Below are 20300 nucleotides of genomic sequence, written 5' to 3'. Positions count from 1 at the left end.
TAATATATTTGTTTTTTGATCATTTTATTTCAATAAAAGAGGCCGTTAGTTATCGTGTTCTGTTGTTTCATATTTGTCAATTAGAACCATTTAAAGCTGACTATACTGTGTTGGCTTTTCTCGTGATTGGAGGCCGAACGTCGCCCTATACATATTAATTTCTGTGTCATTTTGTTGCATGCTGAAAGAATTGTCATTGACAATCATACCACACATTTTCATAATTCATTTTCCAAAAACACAACGTTGATTGGAAGTTAAATTCCTTTTTAAAATAAGCATACATTAAATAATGCAATCAATCTTTAGAATTTATTCTTAAAGATATTTTTCTGTTTTACAATTGTAACAACAGTTTTTGTCATTTTTTAACAATCCAGATATTTATTGACACTACAGGTCTCACACTGGATAAAGGGCAACCTGACATTGACCACCAGTCAAAGCAGACCGAATCTGAAACAAAACACATTGAAAAATGTGATCAGATGACTGAAGAAGATTTTGCTACAGGTAATTTACCGCACTCTTAACATTTCCTCATATTCTTAGACTGATGTTAAATATTATGTTTAGAAGGCTTAATAACCAAGTTTAATGCATCATTCTCTACATAAGAAAATGCCTAAACCAAGTGAGGATTATTACAGTTGTTGTGAATTCGTTTGATATGTTTGAGCTCTTGATTTTGCCATTTATTTTTTTTTGTTCAGTATTTTTGTGATTTTACATATTTTTTTTTTATTTCTGATTCTCTTTAAACCATGTTCAAGCCACAATATTCATACTTTAGTTATGATATTTTGGAATTAAGATGCTTTATCAAAAGAGGGCGAGTCAGATTTAATCACAACTTGTGTGATCTTCACCTGTGTAATGTGGTTCAAAACAATTAAATATTATTATTATATGCGTTTGGTGTCCGAACTAGCCTTTCTCCTTTGCATCATGGGTCATCACCTGAAGTCAATAGCTGGGCTACATCCACTTCATAACCGTACATCCACAGGTTCGTGCTTGCTATGTCAAGCATGTTTTAAAGCAATATAAAAATAGTTTACCTTTTGTCCCCGAAAGACACATGAAGATAATAATGATCCACCATTTATATTATATTCTGACATGTTCTGTTTTCTATTGTATCATAGATAATGTCTGGGGTGGGATATTGTCTTGCAAAACGGCCTCATATCATTACATTACTTGTTATCTAAACAAACATGACCAATTTGCCATTTGTTTTTTTATTTGCAATGATAATACCGTTTTAAGTAATACATTGTCGGTATTATTATTATCTAACCGTGGTGACTTGTATACGTACATTTGATGTAGGGAGACCTATGTATTCGTCAAATACAACAGCTCCACCTAGTATCATTTATAAATGATATTTTCATTGATTCCGAAGTGAACAGTTAACAGGTAGATGTATTGTTACAAATCATTGCCATTATGGTCCTTCCTCTCAAACATTTGTTTATACGATAACTCTTAGGGCAAAATATATTCTTTTGATTGTTTTCAACAAAATTAGTAGAGGAGGGGTCATATCAGAGTATTAGCTTATAACTTTCATCACATTTATTTTGTCTGCTTCATAATAAAGGAAGGGTATGTCTTTAAATTTGAATTTGTCTCATTTGCCATCATACCTTCTTCTTATTCTTATGATCCACTTTTGAACAACTGCCTGAATTTAAAGGGTTGATAGTCAAATTGACACAACATTTATACATAGTTACTTTAAGTTACAAAACAAATTTTAAATATGCATTCATTAAAGAAGTATTCAATTATATAAGAATGTTTCCAAAACATGTCTAACTGTTACAAAATGTAACATAACTGTTAGAAGATTTAAAGACATTTGTAAACAATTCATTTCATTATTGGCATACAGGTTTCCAACTGGATGAGGATCAACCTGACATTGAACACCTGTCTAATCAAGCCAAAGCTGAAACAAACCACATTGAAGAAAGGGAACAGAACAACTATCAGTTTCAGTTGATTGAAGATGTTGCTACAGGTAAAATTGACGCAATACAAAAATTTCAAAAATATATTAACTGGTGTTTGCAAACAACTTCAGACGATTCGTTTGAGTTGAAAGTAATTCAAACAAAGCAGCAATTTTAGGAAAACAAACTCATGCATAGTTTCAATTTGACAAGAACAAATGCACGTTCCCCTATAAGGGCTAGTGTTTTCGAAACCAAATCTTTTTGAGAAGTAAAATATAAATCTCCAATATTTCTACACAAAACAATATAATGTCTTTCATTTATCATAGCGCTGCATTATGCAGAATATTTTTCGTTTATTTTTTATTATCTTTCAACAATGTTAAGGCCAATATTTTTGATATTGAGTAATGATTTTTGGAATAAAGTTGTTTGGTAAAAATAGTGCGTGTCAGATGTAATCAAGACCTTCGTATAATCTTTGCCTTAGTAATCATGTTCAAAATATGAATTATGTGTCCGAGCAAGCTCTTCATCTTCGCATCATGGGTGCATAACCACAAGAAAATTACTGATCAATATCGAATCCATAACCCTATATATATGCACATGTTCGTGTTTGTTATGAGAAGAATTCTTTCATGCACTGTAAACAATAGTTTACCTTAAGTTTTATCCTTCGTAGACACAAAATTAACAAAAAAAAGTAATGATTTACCATTTTTTTTTCTGTACTGAAATGTTCTGTTTTTCCTTTTTCATAATAGATGTTGTCTGGGGCGGGGTATTCTCTTGCAAAGCAGCCTCTGGTCATCGCTAAATATTGCCTTTTCAACCAACATGACAAGATAAACTTCTTTATTTTGCAATGAGCATGCAATCTAAAGTAATACAATATTATTATAATATATAATTATATTAATATATATAATATAATATCTTTGCCGTACATCAAATGTAAGAAGAACTATGTTTTCGTCCAATTATACAGCTCCAACTGGTAAAATTTGTGAAGTACATTTTCATCGATTTCAATGGGAAGGTAAAACAGGTAGAATTGTTGTAGCAAAGCAATGTCGTTATTTTCCCGTCTTCTGATTGTTTTAATTAAAATTCTTAGGGTATAAGAGTTGATTCAAAATGTATGTTTTACTTGTTGCAAACAACATTTGAGAGGAGGAGTCATATTGGGACGTTTATTTACAAATTTAGTCAAATTAGTTTTGTCTGATTTACAAAGTCTGTTTCAAGGGTGTGTCTTTGTAGGATGTATGCTTCTGACAAAATCCCAGCTCAATCGGTTTCTTTCCGAAATGATTTTCAGCCTTGTACATATCACCACAAATTATTTTCAATCTTTAAAACAAAAACTGTCAATTTTTTCCTGTTGACATATAAAAATGGTAAATGTAGTTTGTAAACTAGTATTTGCCACGTTTCGATGAAAGATGATTTTAAAATTTATATAGCAGAGATTCCATCTTGTTACTTGTAGATAAACGTGTCATGACTATGAGGGTCATTATGAAGAATGATTGTTAATACAAATAATAACTACAAGTTTGAATCGTATTTGATAATAAATGTTTCAATCAAAGTCTACATAGTAATGTTTTGAATCACAAAACTGTTCTTACATGCGTATATGATATACACTTTGCGCAATTTCTGTAATCATCGTTTTGCTTACGCATTGACAGTGCATCTCTTAAGGTAGATGGGGTGTCTAAATTATAATCCATATAATTTTTTAATAATTTTCCAAAATGTAGTTTATATCGTGCTTTTAACAAAAAAAATAATAAAAAAAAATGGGTCACCAGGCTTATTGTCACGCTACACGGTGTTCAAAATTGACAAATTTTGTATAGATTATGCATGGAAAACCCAATTTTCTGCAATTAAGCATAATCTACACCATAGAATTTTGAGATAACATATGAGAAGATGGCTTTAATAGTATGCTTTCAGTTAAGAAAAAGAAACAATGGGGTCACCGGACCCGTTTCTTGCTACATTTTAAAATAGGTAAATTCCTTAACACAATCCAGTGTAAAAGTACCTTATCTGAATTATCTGCCCTTGCATTTGAGTTGCCTCCCCTTATTTTGCAAAGTTGTAAAAAAATTATCAAACAAAAGTTTTCTGTTTTTTGTAAAATACAACAATAAATATGATAAAACATGTAATTTTCTATATCGAAGTGAAAGTTCTTACACATGAGTTACCTACTACTCATTTTTTTTTGCACATTCTATTAAAGATCTAGATTTGTTTTCTGGTATTTCCAAATCCAAGATGGAGGAAGACACCCTATCTACCTTAAGCAACTTATAATCTGCATTTTGATTCAAATTATTCCTTGATCCGACTGAACCGCTGGTAAAGACTTTGGTGTGTTGCTGTGATGCCTTATCTGACTGTTGTTAATGAATGATATATACATGTAGTAAAGTGACTGAGTAATTAAATATTTCATTCTTTGCCACTCCCAACATGCCCAATAAATAATGCTTAATTAGACAGAGTTATGCCCCTTGACTGGACGTCACAGCAAGTCTCGTAGATACGTTTTTGATCACATTTTTGTGTGTCTTTACAGAGTCTACAGTATCTTGGTTTGAGACAATGTGCAGAGGGCAAATATCTTTTTTGTTAGAAAAAGGTAGTTATGATTTAGCAATTGTTTTCGAATGAATATTGCTCTTTGACTTTAAGATAAAAACAAAAAGGTTTTTCTGATTCGACAATTTGATATACAGCCTATTTTTATCGTGTACAGTTGTAGTTGATTCTAGATATATTTGAATAGTTATGAGGGAAGTGTATTTGTCTCATTCGATTTCAAATTGTCAAATTGCGATTCCCATATTTATAAACAATACTAATACATCTTGCATGTATTAATTCTTTGTATTGAAAAGGTTAAAATAGTAACAATGGTATAGTAAGTTGTGATGAAATAATGACTAAAGATGAATTGACACATAAAAAAATTTGAAAGTAAATAAGTTAATCAATATCAAACATGTTATACTTACCATTAAAGCCATAATCGTGTTATTAGGTCTTTCCACTTTTCTGTGGAAAGACCTATTGTTTTTCTTCTGATTATTTTTTTTTTCTTCCGCCTAATTTTGTTCTTGCGATAAACATTTGTTTCGCAATATGTCGCTTAGATATTTTGTATATGATATCGAACAGTTTATGCGCTTTTGAAATTTACCCTGCGTAAACGAATACTTTTCTTTGTAGGAGTTATCTCCCCAAACACTGTTTTCCTTGTTATGGCATCTCCTTCGCAACCGTTAAAGATTATGACAAATTTATTTTACAAAATTGTTCGTTACATCCTCAGTAATTTTTGGCGTATTTGGATCGAAGCGATTCGAAGAAATTTTATACATTGTTATAGGAGCTATCTATCTTTTCGGAATAAATTTGTCGGTATGTTTTTTTAACTCATAAACCGTTAACCGTATAACCCTGGAATGTTTTTATTTGAGTCCCCTGATTCCTAACTTAGAAAATTAGGTCAAGGTCAAAGGTCAAGGTCATATTTTAGATTTTCATATGTCTTTGATTTCCCTATAACTCTTGAACGGTTATAGATACAAAAAAATTTAGCAGTGAAAAATGCTTGGTACTTCAAGGGGCAACTTTTTTTATATTATGACTATATTGATTTTACCATCATGTAAGGGACATAACTCCCATCGATGGTTTTTAAAAGGCCATTTTTAGGCAAAACTCTTAAACAAAAGGTCCTTGACCCATAGGGTCTTTTGCAATGACCTTGTGGAGCAATGACCTTGACGAAGGTTACAAGGTCAAAGGTCAAGGTCATCAAATTATGTGGTTTTGGCACTATTTAAACAGTTTTATGTGTGTTTGAATTTCAACCAACCAACCAACCAACATACCAACCAACCAACCAACCAACCAACCAATCAATCAATCAATCAATCAATCAATCAATCAATCATGATCAATCAACCAATAATGATCATGATCAATCAATCAATCATGTTTCTGTCTCATGTGTTTCTTATAGGGTTCAACCAACCAACCAACCAACCAATCAACCAATCAATCAATCAATCAATCATGATCATGATCAACCAATCATGTTTCCGTCTCATGTGTTTAATATAGGGTCCAAGATCTTCTTTGTGTCTTTTTCCGTGTTTCAATTGACCCTATCCAATGTGTTTAACCAACCAACCAACCAACCAACCAACCAACCAACTAATCAATCAATCAATCAATCAATCAATCAATCAATCATGATCATGATCAATCAATCATGTTTCCGTCTCATGTGTTTAATATAGGGTCCAAGATCTTCTTTGTTTCTTTTTCCGTGTTTCAATTGACCCTATCCAACGTGTTTAACCAACCAACCAACCAACCAACCAACCAACCAACTAATCAATTAATCAATCAATCAATCAACCAATCAATCAATCATGATCATGATCAATCAATCATGTTTCCGTCTCATGTGTTTAATATAGGGTCCAAGATCTTCTTTGTTTCTTTTTCCGTGTTTCAATTGACCCTATCCAACGTGTTTAACCAACCAACCAACCAACTAATCAATTAATCAATCAATCAACTAATCAATCAATCATGATCATGATCAATCAATCATGTTTCCGTCTCATGTGTTTAATATAGGGTCCAAGATCTTCTTTGTTTCTTTTTCCGTGTTTCAATTGACCCTATCCAACGTGTTTAACCAACCAACCAACCAACCAACTAACCAACTTATCAATCAATCAATCAATCAATCAATCAATCAATCAATCAATCTGTATGACTGTTTAATCATGACAGTTTATTGAAGGAACAAACTCTCAATTATTCAAGAAAAATTGAAATTTAATATTGTTTTTACGTCACTTCTGAAAAAAAATCCACATGTTCTCTGAAACTACAAGTACAATCGACCTCAAAATTTGCAGTCAGCAGGGCATACATGTACTAAACGTTTATAAAAAAACTTGGTGCAGATATCTCTCAAAGCTTTTCCTAGAGAAAAGAAATGGCAATGCCGTAAAAATAGCTTGCTAGGTCCGTAAATCTCAGTAAAAACCTACAATAAAATGTCCGCTCCGAGTTTGAAATACTAATCTGTGTTACAAACAGGTGCTGAAAAATGTACATTATCAGAAAATAATCAATAAATGTGTTTTAAAGTTACACCGGATCAATTAAATCCAAAATATGCACTACTTGTGAACTGTCATCAAAATGTCAATTTCCTACAATGACAAAAGAAATTACATTGTGTACATTCCATCTCTATAGATGTTGTCTGTTTAACGTCCCCACCTAAAAAGAAATAAAAAGACTATCTTTTCGTTATTATAAACCCGTGTCACGTGATGTGGCGCGCGCGCTGTACCTAAAATAAAAGAAAAACTTTCCAAACTAAACATGAAACTTCTCCGGTAACAATAATATAGACCCCATACAGAAACAAACAAACAAACAAACAAACAAACACCCCCCAATTCAATTAATTTTACAGGGGGAAAGACCCCCTACAATTGCTTTTTTAAAGCAATTGATTTATATTTCTAAATAGTGTTTGATCTAAAATCAAAACAAATTCACAAAACAATGTTTAAAAAGTTCACACCTCTACAAAACAAATTGAATTAGCAGGTGCCTTGGAAGGGTATGCTGATCCTGATCTACTATTAAGATCAGTCATGTTTTTCATGGTAAATACAAATTCTGTTATAAGTTTGAACAAGTGATATCATAATTGAGGAAAAAAAGACTGTTGGTTGTTACAATTGAAACATTTTCGAAATCATAAATGACACAAATATTCCATAACGATCAACCAAATTGAGGAAAACCGTGAAACTTTCAAAGTAATGACTTCAATTTTACACTAGGAATCATTGGTGCAGTACCTTCCTTGTAATTAGCAATCCTATACCATGTATACCAAGGAGATATTTAGAGAAAACGCAAGCTCTTTAATACTGTTTTACCTTAATCACCGTATGCAAACGCTAATGAAATAAGCATCATTTTAAAGTAAACGTTTTTCTTATCAAGTTTCTATTCAAGATTATGACAGAAAAATAAAATATAACACTTGTTACATGTGTTACTGCAATTTAATATTTGGTGGAATGCGAGGTGAAATGAGCGAAGATTTTTACGTTTTACATGTTTGAACATCATCTCTAAGACTGGTTTTTATAAACATCTATCTGTATCCAATTTTGTAACCTCTGTAGAAATACTTTTCGATTCTATGTTTAACGAACTTGATCATAAATTGTTTTCTCGCACAGTCGCGCTATTCTACCACCTAGTTTAAATTTTCAAGAGCCGTGGTTCTTTTCGCAAATGCATTCGTCTTTAATTTTTTAATCGTATATTAATTTTGTTTAGCCTGTGGACCAACATAAATAGAAAATCTCTATAAAGAAAAAATATCTGCCAATTTTCATGTTTTTTTTTCCATGCATCACTTGTATTTTTGGCGTCTCATGCTGTTAATTTTAACAGCATGTATATATGTAACTCACAAACGAAAACGGTTATCCCCTTTTCTATTATATTTTCTGGTGTACTTTAACAAGCCGAATAAATATGTGAATCCAAAAAAAATCTATGCAGTAGTTAATCATAACGTACACTTCTGCGTAACTGAAAAAAATGCCTTTTTTAAATTTAATGGTACTACACGTAGTTGTTGTCATGAGATGCGATACTTTTTGTATTTTGAATGCATTGACATTGTGTGTCTATTTTGTTGTATGGTAGATTTGAATGGCTCATTAGAGCTTGTGAATTATGTATTTACTAATTTTATATCGACTCTAAATAAAACTTAGAATTCAATAGCCAAATATCGTAGGCCTAGGTCGAAAGACAACAAATAATGGCCTGCTCAAGTGTTTATAGCGGTAATTACATTTACTGTCCTTGGATTACATGAAGGTCATTAATTGTAAGGGAGAACACTCATGATGATACAGTCACTACATCCACATACCAACGATGTAAGATCTAAGTCAAAAGACGAAAAAGTTACGGCTTGGTCGTGTTTCCTGCAACAAAATAATATATTTTGTAGCATTACAAATATTTCTCAACAAGGGTGTGAGCTTTGCATTAGAAATGCCCCATAAATAACGCAATTTCTAGTTTTCAGTTATTGTCAATACACATGCTAAAAAAGAAATTATGAAAAAATATATTCAAAAATAATTATCAAAGCATTTGGACAAAATTGAAACTTTAAGACCCTAAATATATATTTGTAAAAATGGATTTATTCAGAATTCCATCTCAAACAAATTGTTCATTTCAGCCAACAGAATGTTATCATCTTTGACTGTTATAAGAAAAGGTTGACTAAATGTCTATAGACTGTACTTTATCCGGACATTCATTTTTTGTTTTGTTTTGTAAACAATTTTTGATCAAGAGTCGCATAAATTATAATTAATTAAATGATAACAAAATAAATATCTATCCATCGTTATATATATATACATACATATTGAATGTAACGCCGATGATTACATTTATAAAAAATATTATTGCAGATTCTAAAAGAAAGCATTTAGCTGTCTAGGTTGTTTTTATATTTTGGTTACAAAATGTAGTCAGCACTTCGGTGCATGAATATCAATTATATGGTAATTCTGATAAAATGTTTTAAAAAAATATGAATTATTGTAACTAATAAGGATTTTCTCATCCCAGGCATAGATAACCTTTTTGGAATTGTGGATCATCAATGCTCTTCAACTTTGTACTTGTTTGGCTTTCTTACTATTTTGTTTTGAGCGTCACTTATGAGTCTTATGAAGACCAAACCAAAATGTACTATTTTATTATTTATTTTGTATTTCTCTATGCTGAATGTTCTTGCATTTATTTGTACTGTAGTGCTGTCATGTAATGTTGTCATTTTAGTGTTATATTTAACATTGCCATAAAAGCGCGAGTTTTTGCTAGGCACATAATCGGGTTCAACCCACCATTTTTTCTTGAACATGCTAAAATTTGCTGTACCAAGTCAGGAAAATGGCAGTTGTTACTTTTAATCTTATCGTTAGTTTCTCTACATTTTCATTGGTTTTTTGTTACACGTCAATGTTTCTGTTGTTTCGTTGTGTTCCTCTTATAGCTGATGTGTTTCCCTCGGTTTTAGTTTTTAACCCGGATTTATTTTCTCTTAATCGATTTATGACGTTTGAACAGCGGTATACTACTGGTGCCTTTTTTTTTTTTTTATAAATAAACACCATGAATCGCTAACGAGACCATGTTTAACAACGAAAACGATGTACGATTAACAATACGATATAAGCGAAACAAAACGATGTACGTGAAACCATACCATGTACGATAAAAGAGCGTTTCTTATCATTTAGGAAATGGTTTATGGTACAGTGTTTTGTTCTTACATCATTCGATCAATGTCCGTACAAAGTTCGTTCAGCGTTTTGTTTGTATTCGTGCATCATTTTGATAGCATACGATCGTCGTTCCGGCATCATCCGTACATTTTTCATACAATCAACTTTAACGTTACATAACAGATTATTATAGGATGCCCGTTTTCCATGTCTAACTCTTAACATGACACTCTGTAATCATACCTACAAGTTAATTTTATTTCGTTGCATCATCGATATATAAGAACTGTCTCAATAACACATAGATCTACTCATATATCATAAGTCTAACGAACCATATATTATTTTTCTACAGACACAATGACAGACGCATTTATAATTTTACATAATACGTATAAAATAATTGTTTTCCTGATTTCAATGACAGTATGACTTCACTTGAAACTTTTATCAAATATTTATAATGTTTTTGACCCGTCCGTCCGTCTGTCTGTCTGTCCGTTCGTCCGTCCATCCGTTCGTTCGTCCGTCCGTCCGTCCGTCGTCTGTCCTGTTTCTTGACATCGCAACAATACAACAGAATGTCATGAAACCTTTTTAGATAATAAGGAAACACTATGTAGATGAGCATATTGACAGGAAATTACGATTCATTATTTTTCTAGGAGTTACGCCCCTTTCAACTTGTTTGCTTTAATATACTACTGCAACAGTTTTCTTAAACCACACAACAGAATTTCATGAAACCATTTTAGATAATAAGGTCAAACTATGTAGATGTGCATACCGACACTAAATTACGATTCATTATTTTTTTTCTTGGAGTTACGCCCCTTCACGATTCATTTTTTTTCTATGAGTAAGGCCCCTTTACGATTCATTTTTTTTCTATGAGTTAGGCCCTTTTGAACTTATTTGCTTCGATATACTACTGCTACAGTTTGTCATCGCAACTCCTTCAAAACCAAACAACAGAACTTCATGAAACGTAGATGTGCATATCGACAGGAAATTATGAATCAATTTTTTTTCTAGGAGTTACGCCCCTTTGAACTTATTTGCTTCAATATAACTCTGCAATAGTTTTTTCTCGCAACTCCTCTGAAATCACACAACAGAATTTCATGAAACTTTGTAGATAATAAGGACAAACTATGTAGATGTTCATATCGACAGGAAATTATGATTCATTTTTTTTTATACAAATGTTTTTTCCTATAGTTATTTTATTTTTCTAGTGACAATGTGGATAACTCTGCACCAGTTTATCATCGCTAGTCCTCTGAAACCACATCTCAGAATTTCATGAAACTTTGTCGATAATAAGGACATACTATGTAGATGTGCATATCGACAGGAAATTATGATTCAATTTGTTTTTCTTATCCATTTTTTTCCCTATAGTAACTTTATTTCTCCAGTGACAATGTGGGGAAGTGGGGTATATGAGCGGGCTCACTACGATTCTTTAATTAACATTGCAGGTTACTATAATGATAAGTTCAAGTACAAAGTTCATTCAGACAATATAAATATTCATACGCAAGAAGCAATGGAAGAAAAGAATGATCGGGACGAAGGACAAAAAGTAAAGCTTATTACAGGTATGTTGGATGATAGTGGCCTTTTTCAACAGAATGTTATATTTTGTTCCTATATTGTACTGTTATATCACTGTCCCAGGTCAGGGGAGGGTTTGTGTCTTTATAGCTGACTGTACCATATGGGCCTTGCTGATTGTTGAACCCCGTACCGTGAAATATAGTTGTTAAACTCTGTGTAATTTTGTCTCTCACTGGAAACATACCACATCCTTTAGTTTTTATAATTCAATTAAAATAACCTGGCGTTTGTCATGTTTGTGGGTTTATAGTCATCAAATTGACACAACGTTTAAATTTTAAAGATACCTTTTAAATAAACATTCATTAAATGACTTAATTAATTTAAGTAGATATTTTTTCTGTTTTACAATTGTAAGAAGAGTTTTTGTCATTTTTTAACAGTTCATATATTCATTGAAATTCCAGGTCTGGAACTGGATGAAGATAAACCTGGCATTGAACATCAGTCAATGCAGGACCAAGCTGGTACCAAACACATTGAAGAAAGGAATCAGATGACTGAAAATGATGTTGCTACAGGTAAAATTGCCGCACTCTTAACATTTCCTAGACCGATCATAGACCGATGTTAAAAAACAACTCCGGACGTTTGCATAGCAAGTATTTCGAATCATGTAGAAAGTTTAATTGATTGATTGATTGTTGGTTGCTTTACGCCGCATTAGCACAAAAAGGCTATATCGCGGCGAGAGCTAAATCAATAGAAAGTTTAAGAGAAAAAAATATATAGGTTCAATTTGTTACAATAACAAATACACTTTTCACTTTAAAAGGCTTGTGTTTTCGAATATTAAACACATGCAATACATTCTTTACAAAACTTGATAATGTTTTCTACTTACATCCAGATGCATTATGTTTTAGTATATTTTTCTGATATTTTTTATTCTCATTCAACCATTTTCAAGCCAACACTTTGTATATTTAGTTATGATTGTTGGAATAAAAACTTGTTATTAAAAAGAGGGCGTGTAAGATACAATCTGGACCTTCTTGTTATCATCGCCTGTGGTTCAAAATAATTAAATAATATTTGTATATATATTGTGTGTCCGAGCTAGCCCTTCTTCTTTACATCTTGGGTGCTTCACCACAAGGCAATTTTAATCTACATTCACTTCGTAATCGTACATGCATATGTTTGTTCGTGCTTGTTATGCCACTATTGTTTCCATGCACTATATCCATAGTTTACGTAAGGTTTTTACCCGTAAGATAAATGAGGAAAACAAAGATCAACATGTATATTTTGCACTGACATGTTCTGACTTCATAGTACATTAAATATGTTCATGAGGTGGGTAATTGTCTTGCAAAAATGCCTCATATCATCGCTAATAAATTGTTTTCTACAACAACATGACTAATTTGACATTCATTTTTATTTGCAATAAGAATACCGCTTCAAGTAACCAAATGTCGTTATTATGTCTTATATTAATCGTAGGAACTTCTATATGTACACTAGATACGGGGGGACTTATTTCCGCGTCAAATACAACTGCTCTACCTGGTATCATTTATCTATAACATGTTCATCTAAAGCCATGTAAAAGGGAAAACAGTAAGAATTGTTGCAACAAAGCATTGTCTATTTTCTGTTACAATGTTGCATACGATATATTGACTCGAAATATATGCTTTTCATTCCTTCCAACAAAATTGGAGTAAGAAGTCACATCAGTTTGCTACTTCATACCTTTCATTACATTAACTTATAAAAATCTGTAGGCAGAGCATGTCTTTTGATTTGATGTCGGATTTATAGTTCTGAATATTTTACAGCCAAATCAGTATCTTTCCAAAAATAAATTTCAGCAATAAGGTTAGATTTACTTTTCTTTCAATAAAAATGACTTGTCTTCTTTTGTCCAATTAATTTCCTCATTCTTTTCTGGTGTAAATAAATAAAGTTTAGAATCAGTAATGACTGCACTTTTACATTGTACATAGAATATCAATTTCTTTCATACTTTAACGCAAATTTTGTCACTTTGTTGCTTTTTTCGAATACAAATAGTAGTTTTTGAACTTATATTTGAAAATGTCGATGAAAGGTAGAATTGTATTATTGTATGTGAATGTCCTTATCTTCTTAGACTTTGAATTGCAAACGGGTTTGACATGGTTAAGCCAATAAGATAGTCACACAGATCTATTCCGTGATACAATCTGATTACTGGTAGACACATGTGTCATGGCTATGAGGACCAGGAGAAACGATGCTTGTCAATACGAAAACAATATAATGTTAAATGTTATTTGATTATAACAAAAAGTGTTTCAAGCAAAGTGTTTCAAGCTCAATATAATTCTCACACTCGTGTATAAGATATGCACAGTTTCCCAAATCATAATACATAATATAAGACCATTTACTGAACATCTCTTAAGCCATTACTTATCTGCATTTTGAATCAATCAGTCTCTAGAGCCGAACAAACTACAGATACTCCTTTGGGTTGAATGCTGTCATGCATGATATGACTGTAGTTTAATTACTATAAATACATGAAGTAAAGTGGCTGATTTTTTTATATTGTTCATTATATTATATTATTCCCTAAAAATCAGTGGTTTAATTGTGTTTTAGTTTTTCACCATCTATGAGTCTCGAATTTTATTTAAGAAGAATTTTCGTAGAAACGTTTTCGAATAAATATTTCTTTGTCTTACCAGATTTTACAATATCTTGGTGTTGATATTTTATTTTCGATCTAGGAGTTTGAATATTCCTCTGGGTATCTTTAGCCCCTCTTTTCTTTGATATCATTGACAATCGACCTTCAATCGACACTATTATTGGATAATTAACAGGACTTTACTGATCAGTTGAAGACAGCAATTAATCCCGACAAAACAAATAACTATAAACAAGACGCTATCAAAGAATCCCTCAAAACAAATATTCATACGCAAGACGCAATGGAAGAAAAGAAATATCGGAACGATGGACAAAAATCAAAGCTTATTACAGATATGTTGGATGAAAGTGTCCTTTTTCGACTGATTTATATAGTTTGTTATTATTTTGTTCTGTCACACAACTCTCCTAGTTTAGGGGAGGGTTTGTGCCTTTAAATGAATTTAACCCCGCCATATGCTTTATATCATTGGTTGTCATTTGTGTAACATATTTGATTTTATAGTTTTGAAGTTTAATACTTAGTACATAAATTAGGCAGTTAATTTTCTCGTATGAACTGCTTGTTTTACATTTGTCAATTCTTGGACTTTTAAATGTTACCTATTTATATAGGGTTTGCTCATTGTTCAATCCCGTATGATTATCTAAAGTTGTTAATTGCTGAGTCTTTAGGTCTCTTGTGAAGAGTTGTCCCATTGGAAATTATACGTGTTTTATTTATAAAACTCAGTTATGAAAAAAGGGTATACTTTAAGGGTTTATACCTTTTTCTACCTCAGGAATAGATAACCTTAGCTGAATTTGGCAAAACTTTTAGGCATTTTGGTCCCCAATGCTCTTCAAATTCGTACTTTATTTGACCTTTTTTTACTTTTTTTGGATTCGAGCGTCACTGATGAGTCTTTTGTAGACGAAACGCGCGTCTGGCATATATATAAAATTGAATCCTGGTATCTATGATGAGTTTTTTTATAGTCACCAAATTAATACACCTTTTTTTTCCAAAAGATGTTTTCCTGATATGTAATTGTAAGTCATTTGTTAACTATTCATTTCTTTATTGACACCAGGTCTCGGATTAGATGGAGATAAACCTGGCATTGAATATCAGCCAAGCCAGGACCAAGCTGATACCAAAGACATTGAAGAAAGGGATCAGATGGCTGAAAATGATTTTGTTACAGGTAAAATTGCCGCTTTGTTAGTCCTAATAATCGTTAAAAACAAGTTCAGACAGTTCGTTTGAGATGGGAGCTATTCAAATCGGATGGCAAGTTCAAAAACCAAATAGACATAAATGTGTAATTGGATACAAGAACAAATGCAATTTCCACTGTAAAGGCTCTAGATACTGTGGTTTCGATCATTGTGTTCGTTCAAAATTTCCCAAAAAAATCATAAAAGTTTTTTGAAAACTTTAACTTTTAGCGGTATCTAAATGTAAACAGTGAAAAAAAGTTAGATGAGACATCATATTGGTAGCAAACCATAAAATTAATCAATAATCACTTAGCACTTCTGTGTTGACATGAATTATCATTGATCTGGTCATAATTATAATTCAAGTGTTTACGAAACTTTGAAAATTTGAAACACTAAGGCTTTTTTACTTCAGGAATAAATTACCGTAGCTTTATTTTCCAAACTTTAAGGTATTTTTGGTTTTCAATGCTCTTTAACGTCATAGTTTGTTTTTGCCTTTTTTCTATTTCAGCGTCTATTAAAGCAACACATCTATATAATACGAATTCTCCCAATTTTTTTTTACACGTGTGATCATTTGAATATGAACGAAAAGCAATATTTCATTTTGATCAGTTGCATTTTGTAATATACTTCGAACTATCTTGGATAAAGCAAATACTTGGAACATATGTTTCAAAGATGACTACTAAAACGTTGCTACTGTCGTTACTGCAATCACACCCTCTTTTCCTTGGATGTGACTTATATAATTATACTGACTACCACCGAGTTTGTACTTATTAGTGCAAGACTGCAAGAGTGCCGCATGTAAAGTATTTGAGCACCAGTTTCGACACCCTGTTTCTGAAGAGGTTCGAGTTGTTAAGTCTTAAGATGTTGTGTTTTAATAAGAATGATCTGTCTTTTGGTCACTTTTTGCTATGATATCAACAATTTGTTTTCTTCGACTGATGGATTTGAATATCCCATTGGTACCTTTCGCCTCTCTTTGGGAACACAAGAAATAATTATTTAGAATATTTGTATGCAAATATTTGTTAAATAAAATAGCGTAAGGAACTTTTTGGACGGGTATCAGCGATTATGTAATGTTAAGCCTGTATAATGTGTCATCAGCACAAAATAGCAAAACTACATCATGCACCATGTGAAATTTTATAACTTCAATATGTCAACATACATTCACATCAACTGATATCAAATGTTTATGACGCAACCACATTTAGATTATTAGATAATGTTGAAATAATTTTAGGTAATGACAAACCATATCAAGCCATTACGAAACCATATCATGTAACATCAAAAACCATATTGAGTAATATCAAAACCATATCGAGTAATATCAAAACCACTGTGAGCCATATCATAACTACAATGAGTCATTTCAAAACATATACTAAAACTCGAGTTTCCGAGTCAATTGTCAATTTATCCGATATTATACAGATTATGTAATGACATTTACACACAACAAGGAATTTGTTTATGACTTTTTCTGTATGCAAAACACCATATTTTTCATTGAGGTAAAACGGTTGCCTAGCAAGATAAATTAAGAAATAATTCATGGAAGCCATATATTGTTGGGAATTTACACATGGCCTGGGCCGTGATATTCGAATTTGATCCTGAGCATTAGCGAGGGATAACATTAACTAATATCACGGCCCAGGCCATGTGTAAATTTGCAACAATATATGGCTTCCAAATACGATCATTTTAATACTGAAGCGAGGGTTGGTTTGGTATGGGCTGCTGATCTTTTGACTCCGTGTTAAAAAAAGCTCAAATATCCTAATAAATCCGTAGCTTGCATGGGTTATTTCGTGAATAACCACTAGAAAAAACTGTTTAATTCTTCTAATTCTCAAACCCAACATTTGCCATTTTTAATTTACATGATTTTCCGGTAAGCTTCCGTCAAAACCAAAGTTCACATTTCGTAACTAAGGAGGCGCCTATGTTGACTTGCTGAAATTAGTAAATATGCAAATAATGCAATAGAATAATAAATAAAATAAAACCTACCTCAAAAATCAGTTTTAATACAATATCATTCAAATTTCGATGGTTCACGTAACAGAAAACTTTCAACTCTAGCGGTTTCATTTGCATGACTTCATGTTTTGAAATCGAACTTAAATGCGCCAAAAAAATTAATAGACTTTCGCTGAATTGTATTTTGTTTTAATTTTGTTTATTTCTCCGAGCTCTTGTTCATTACTGCTTTTTACTATGCATCCGAATAAGAGTACCAGTAATTTTGTCTTTTTTTAATTGCACTTTTTAAATCAATAAAATCGGCAAAGGGTCTGCAAATAGGTTCCAATACATGTGAATTTACGTGGGAAGTATATTGTAACAGCCATTATTTTGTATATCTCTAGTCTGCGCTAAGTATAGATATATCGAGAATTTTATCACAGTGTTGTTTACAAAGCGAAAGAAGCACGTCATATTAGAATATGTAATAATAGACCCATATATCGCATTCGAAAAGGGTATTTACGTCTCCCTTTACGTGTTTAACACATTGGCTGGAATAATCAAAATTATGCTATTCATAAATGTTATTGTGTTAATGTGCTTTGTCTATATATGTCTTTTGGTGTTTCTTGGTAATATATGTAGGACTCCAGGGTGAGTTCCAAATCCATGAATCTATTTCAAAGATAATGTTATGCCATCCCAAATCTTTGGCAGATTTTTACAATACTGATCTAGTGCAAGTTTTGTAATTTTCTAATCTAGGGCGGATTGTTTTTCTTTCAAATCTGTTGCAAATGTTGTGCAAATGGAAAACAGGTGGTCATTTATGACAACGGTAGCATGTCTATAAACATTTGTAAAAATAAACATTCCATAATCATGTCCAACCAAAGCAATTCGTAAATGATGAATCCATATAACTTAATACAGACTCCGAGATTAAAATGATGTGACCCGTCAAAATAAACATTTTCTTATCTATGCATGGTACCTATAAACTAGCCCATTTATTAAGCCAACTTACAAGTCCATTCACAAACAAGAAGGTTGTTTTTATATGGAAAAAAAAAGATAAATGAAAATGAAAAGATAGAATTTTTAAATAATATTTATTTCATCGTTAATACATTTTTTTAATGTGATGATGACTTACATCAATTTGGAAAAAGATGATTTTATCTTTCACTCTATAAACTTGGCCAGCCGCAGACAGTAAAATATTCAGTACTCTTCCTTTTCTAAAATATTCTGTACTGAAAAAAGCGATGTTCTTTTCTTCTCGGGCTTCGGCCGGTACAACAGCACAGTTTGTCCTTTTTTCGGATAACAGGTCATATTTTCTTTAAACCATGTCGAGGGAAATACCTTCATCTTAAATGGTGTTCAAATCTATGGGTTCTGCCATCGTTTTCGGCTGCAACGATTTAATATCGCATTATTCAATTGTGACGATATATGTTACTCTTTTCCCCCGAAAAGAAAAATCTGTCATAGATTTGATTTGTTTGACGTTGTAACGTCACATTTGCTATAGATTAGGAATCTGCCACAGATTTGAGTCCTACATATTTGATGTGGTACCTTTCGCAATATACATCCCGTCATTGTGTTGATATGCTATGGTAATTTTTGGTGTTCTTGTCTTTAATTTGTACGAATGTGCTCTGTATTCATGCCTTTTTGTGTTGCTTTGTTAATTTTGTGTTTGTTTGATAGTGATTAAGATTAATACACAGTTTTGATCTCTATTTTGACATTTTTGCCTATAATGTCCGTTTTATGTTGCTCGCACATTGTTGTCAATATGTTGAAACTTTATGCAACTATTATACAAGTGAGATGTTAAGCCAGTTATAAAACCAGGTTGAATATATATGACATGAATATGACAGCTGATATCCATTCGTTTGATGTGTTTCATCTTTTGATTTTGCCGTTTGATTACAGACTTTTTTTTTAATTTTTCTCTGTAATTTTGTTAAGTAAATGTTTATCAAATAATTGTTTCTAGTAATCAGAATCTTTAAAAAGTTTTTTTTTTTAAATTTGTAAAACAAAAATCATTTTTATTTCTGACATTACAGGTCCAGTTTTAATTGAAGAAAACCTGGCCAGTAACCACCAGTCGTGTCAATGCCGAGATGACGAATTACACATCGAAGAAAGTGACGATAATAAATGTCAGTCTAGAGAGGAATATTCCACAGGTAAATTTGGGATCATGTAACATCTGAAGTGTAAACCTGTTCAACATATCATAAAGTGATGTGAAAACATCTTGATTGGGACAGTTCATGCAATTTTAAAGCTATTTAGAATAGTAAAGTTAGTGAGTATAAAGAAAGATTGAAAGCATTACAAAATATTATGATAAAGGATCAAATTTTCACTATAAAGGCTGCTGTGTTCAATATGGAATATTACATTCAGAGTATGCAAATGGAAAGATGAAGTTTTTCAT

General features: G+C 31.9%; 1 protein-coding gene across 1 annotated transcript in view; it reads left to right on the top strand.

Annotated features, from left to right (window-relative positions):
- LOC143074071 (uncharacterized) overlaps positions 1-20300 on the top strand; it is an 86574-nt gene that overhangs the window by 29582 nt on the left and 36692 nt on the right. Inside the window, exons 12-17 of the mRNA XM_076249619.1 lie at positions 400-513; positions 1904-2032; positions 11854-11973; positions 12400-12513; positions 15712-15825; positions 19924-20046. Of these exons, the coding sequence (XP_076105734.1) occupies positions 400-513; positions 1904-2032; positions 11854-11973; positions 12400-12513; positions 15712-15825; positions 19924-20046 (714 nt within the window). The remainder of the gene's footprint in view (positions 1-399; positions 514-1903; positions 2033-11853; positions 11974-12399; positions 12514-15711; positions 15826-19923; positions 20047-20300) is intronic.

Source organism: Mytilus galloprovincialis, chromosome 5 (genome assembly GCF_965363235.1).
Source record: "Mytilus galloprovincialis chromosome 5, xbMytGall1.hap1.1, whole genome shotgun sequence".
NCBI lineage: Eukaryota > Metazoa > Mollusca > Bivalvia > Mytilida > Mytilidae > Mytilus > Mytilus galloprovincialis.
Note: the sequence above shows the minus strand (reverse complement) of the source record. Positions and strands in the feature narration are given on the sequence as shown.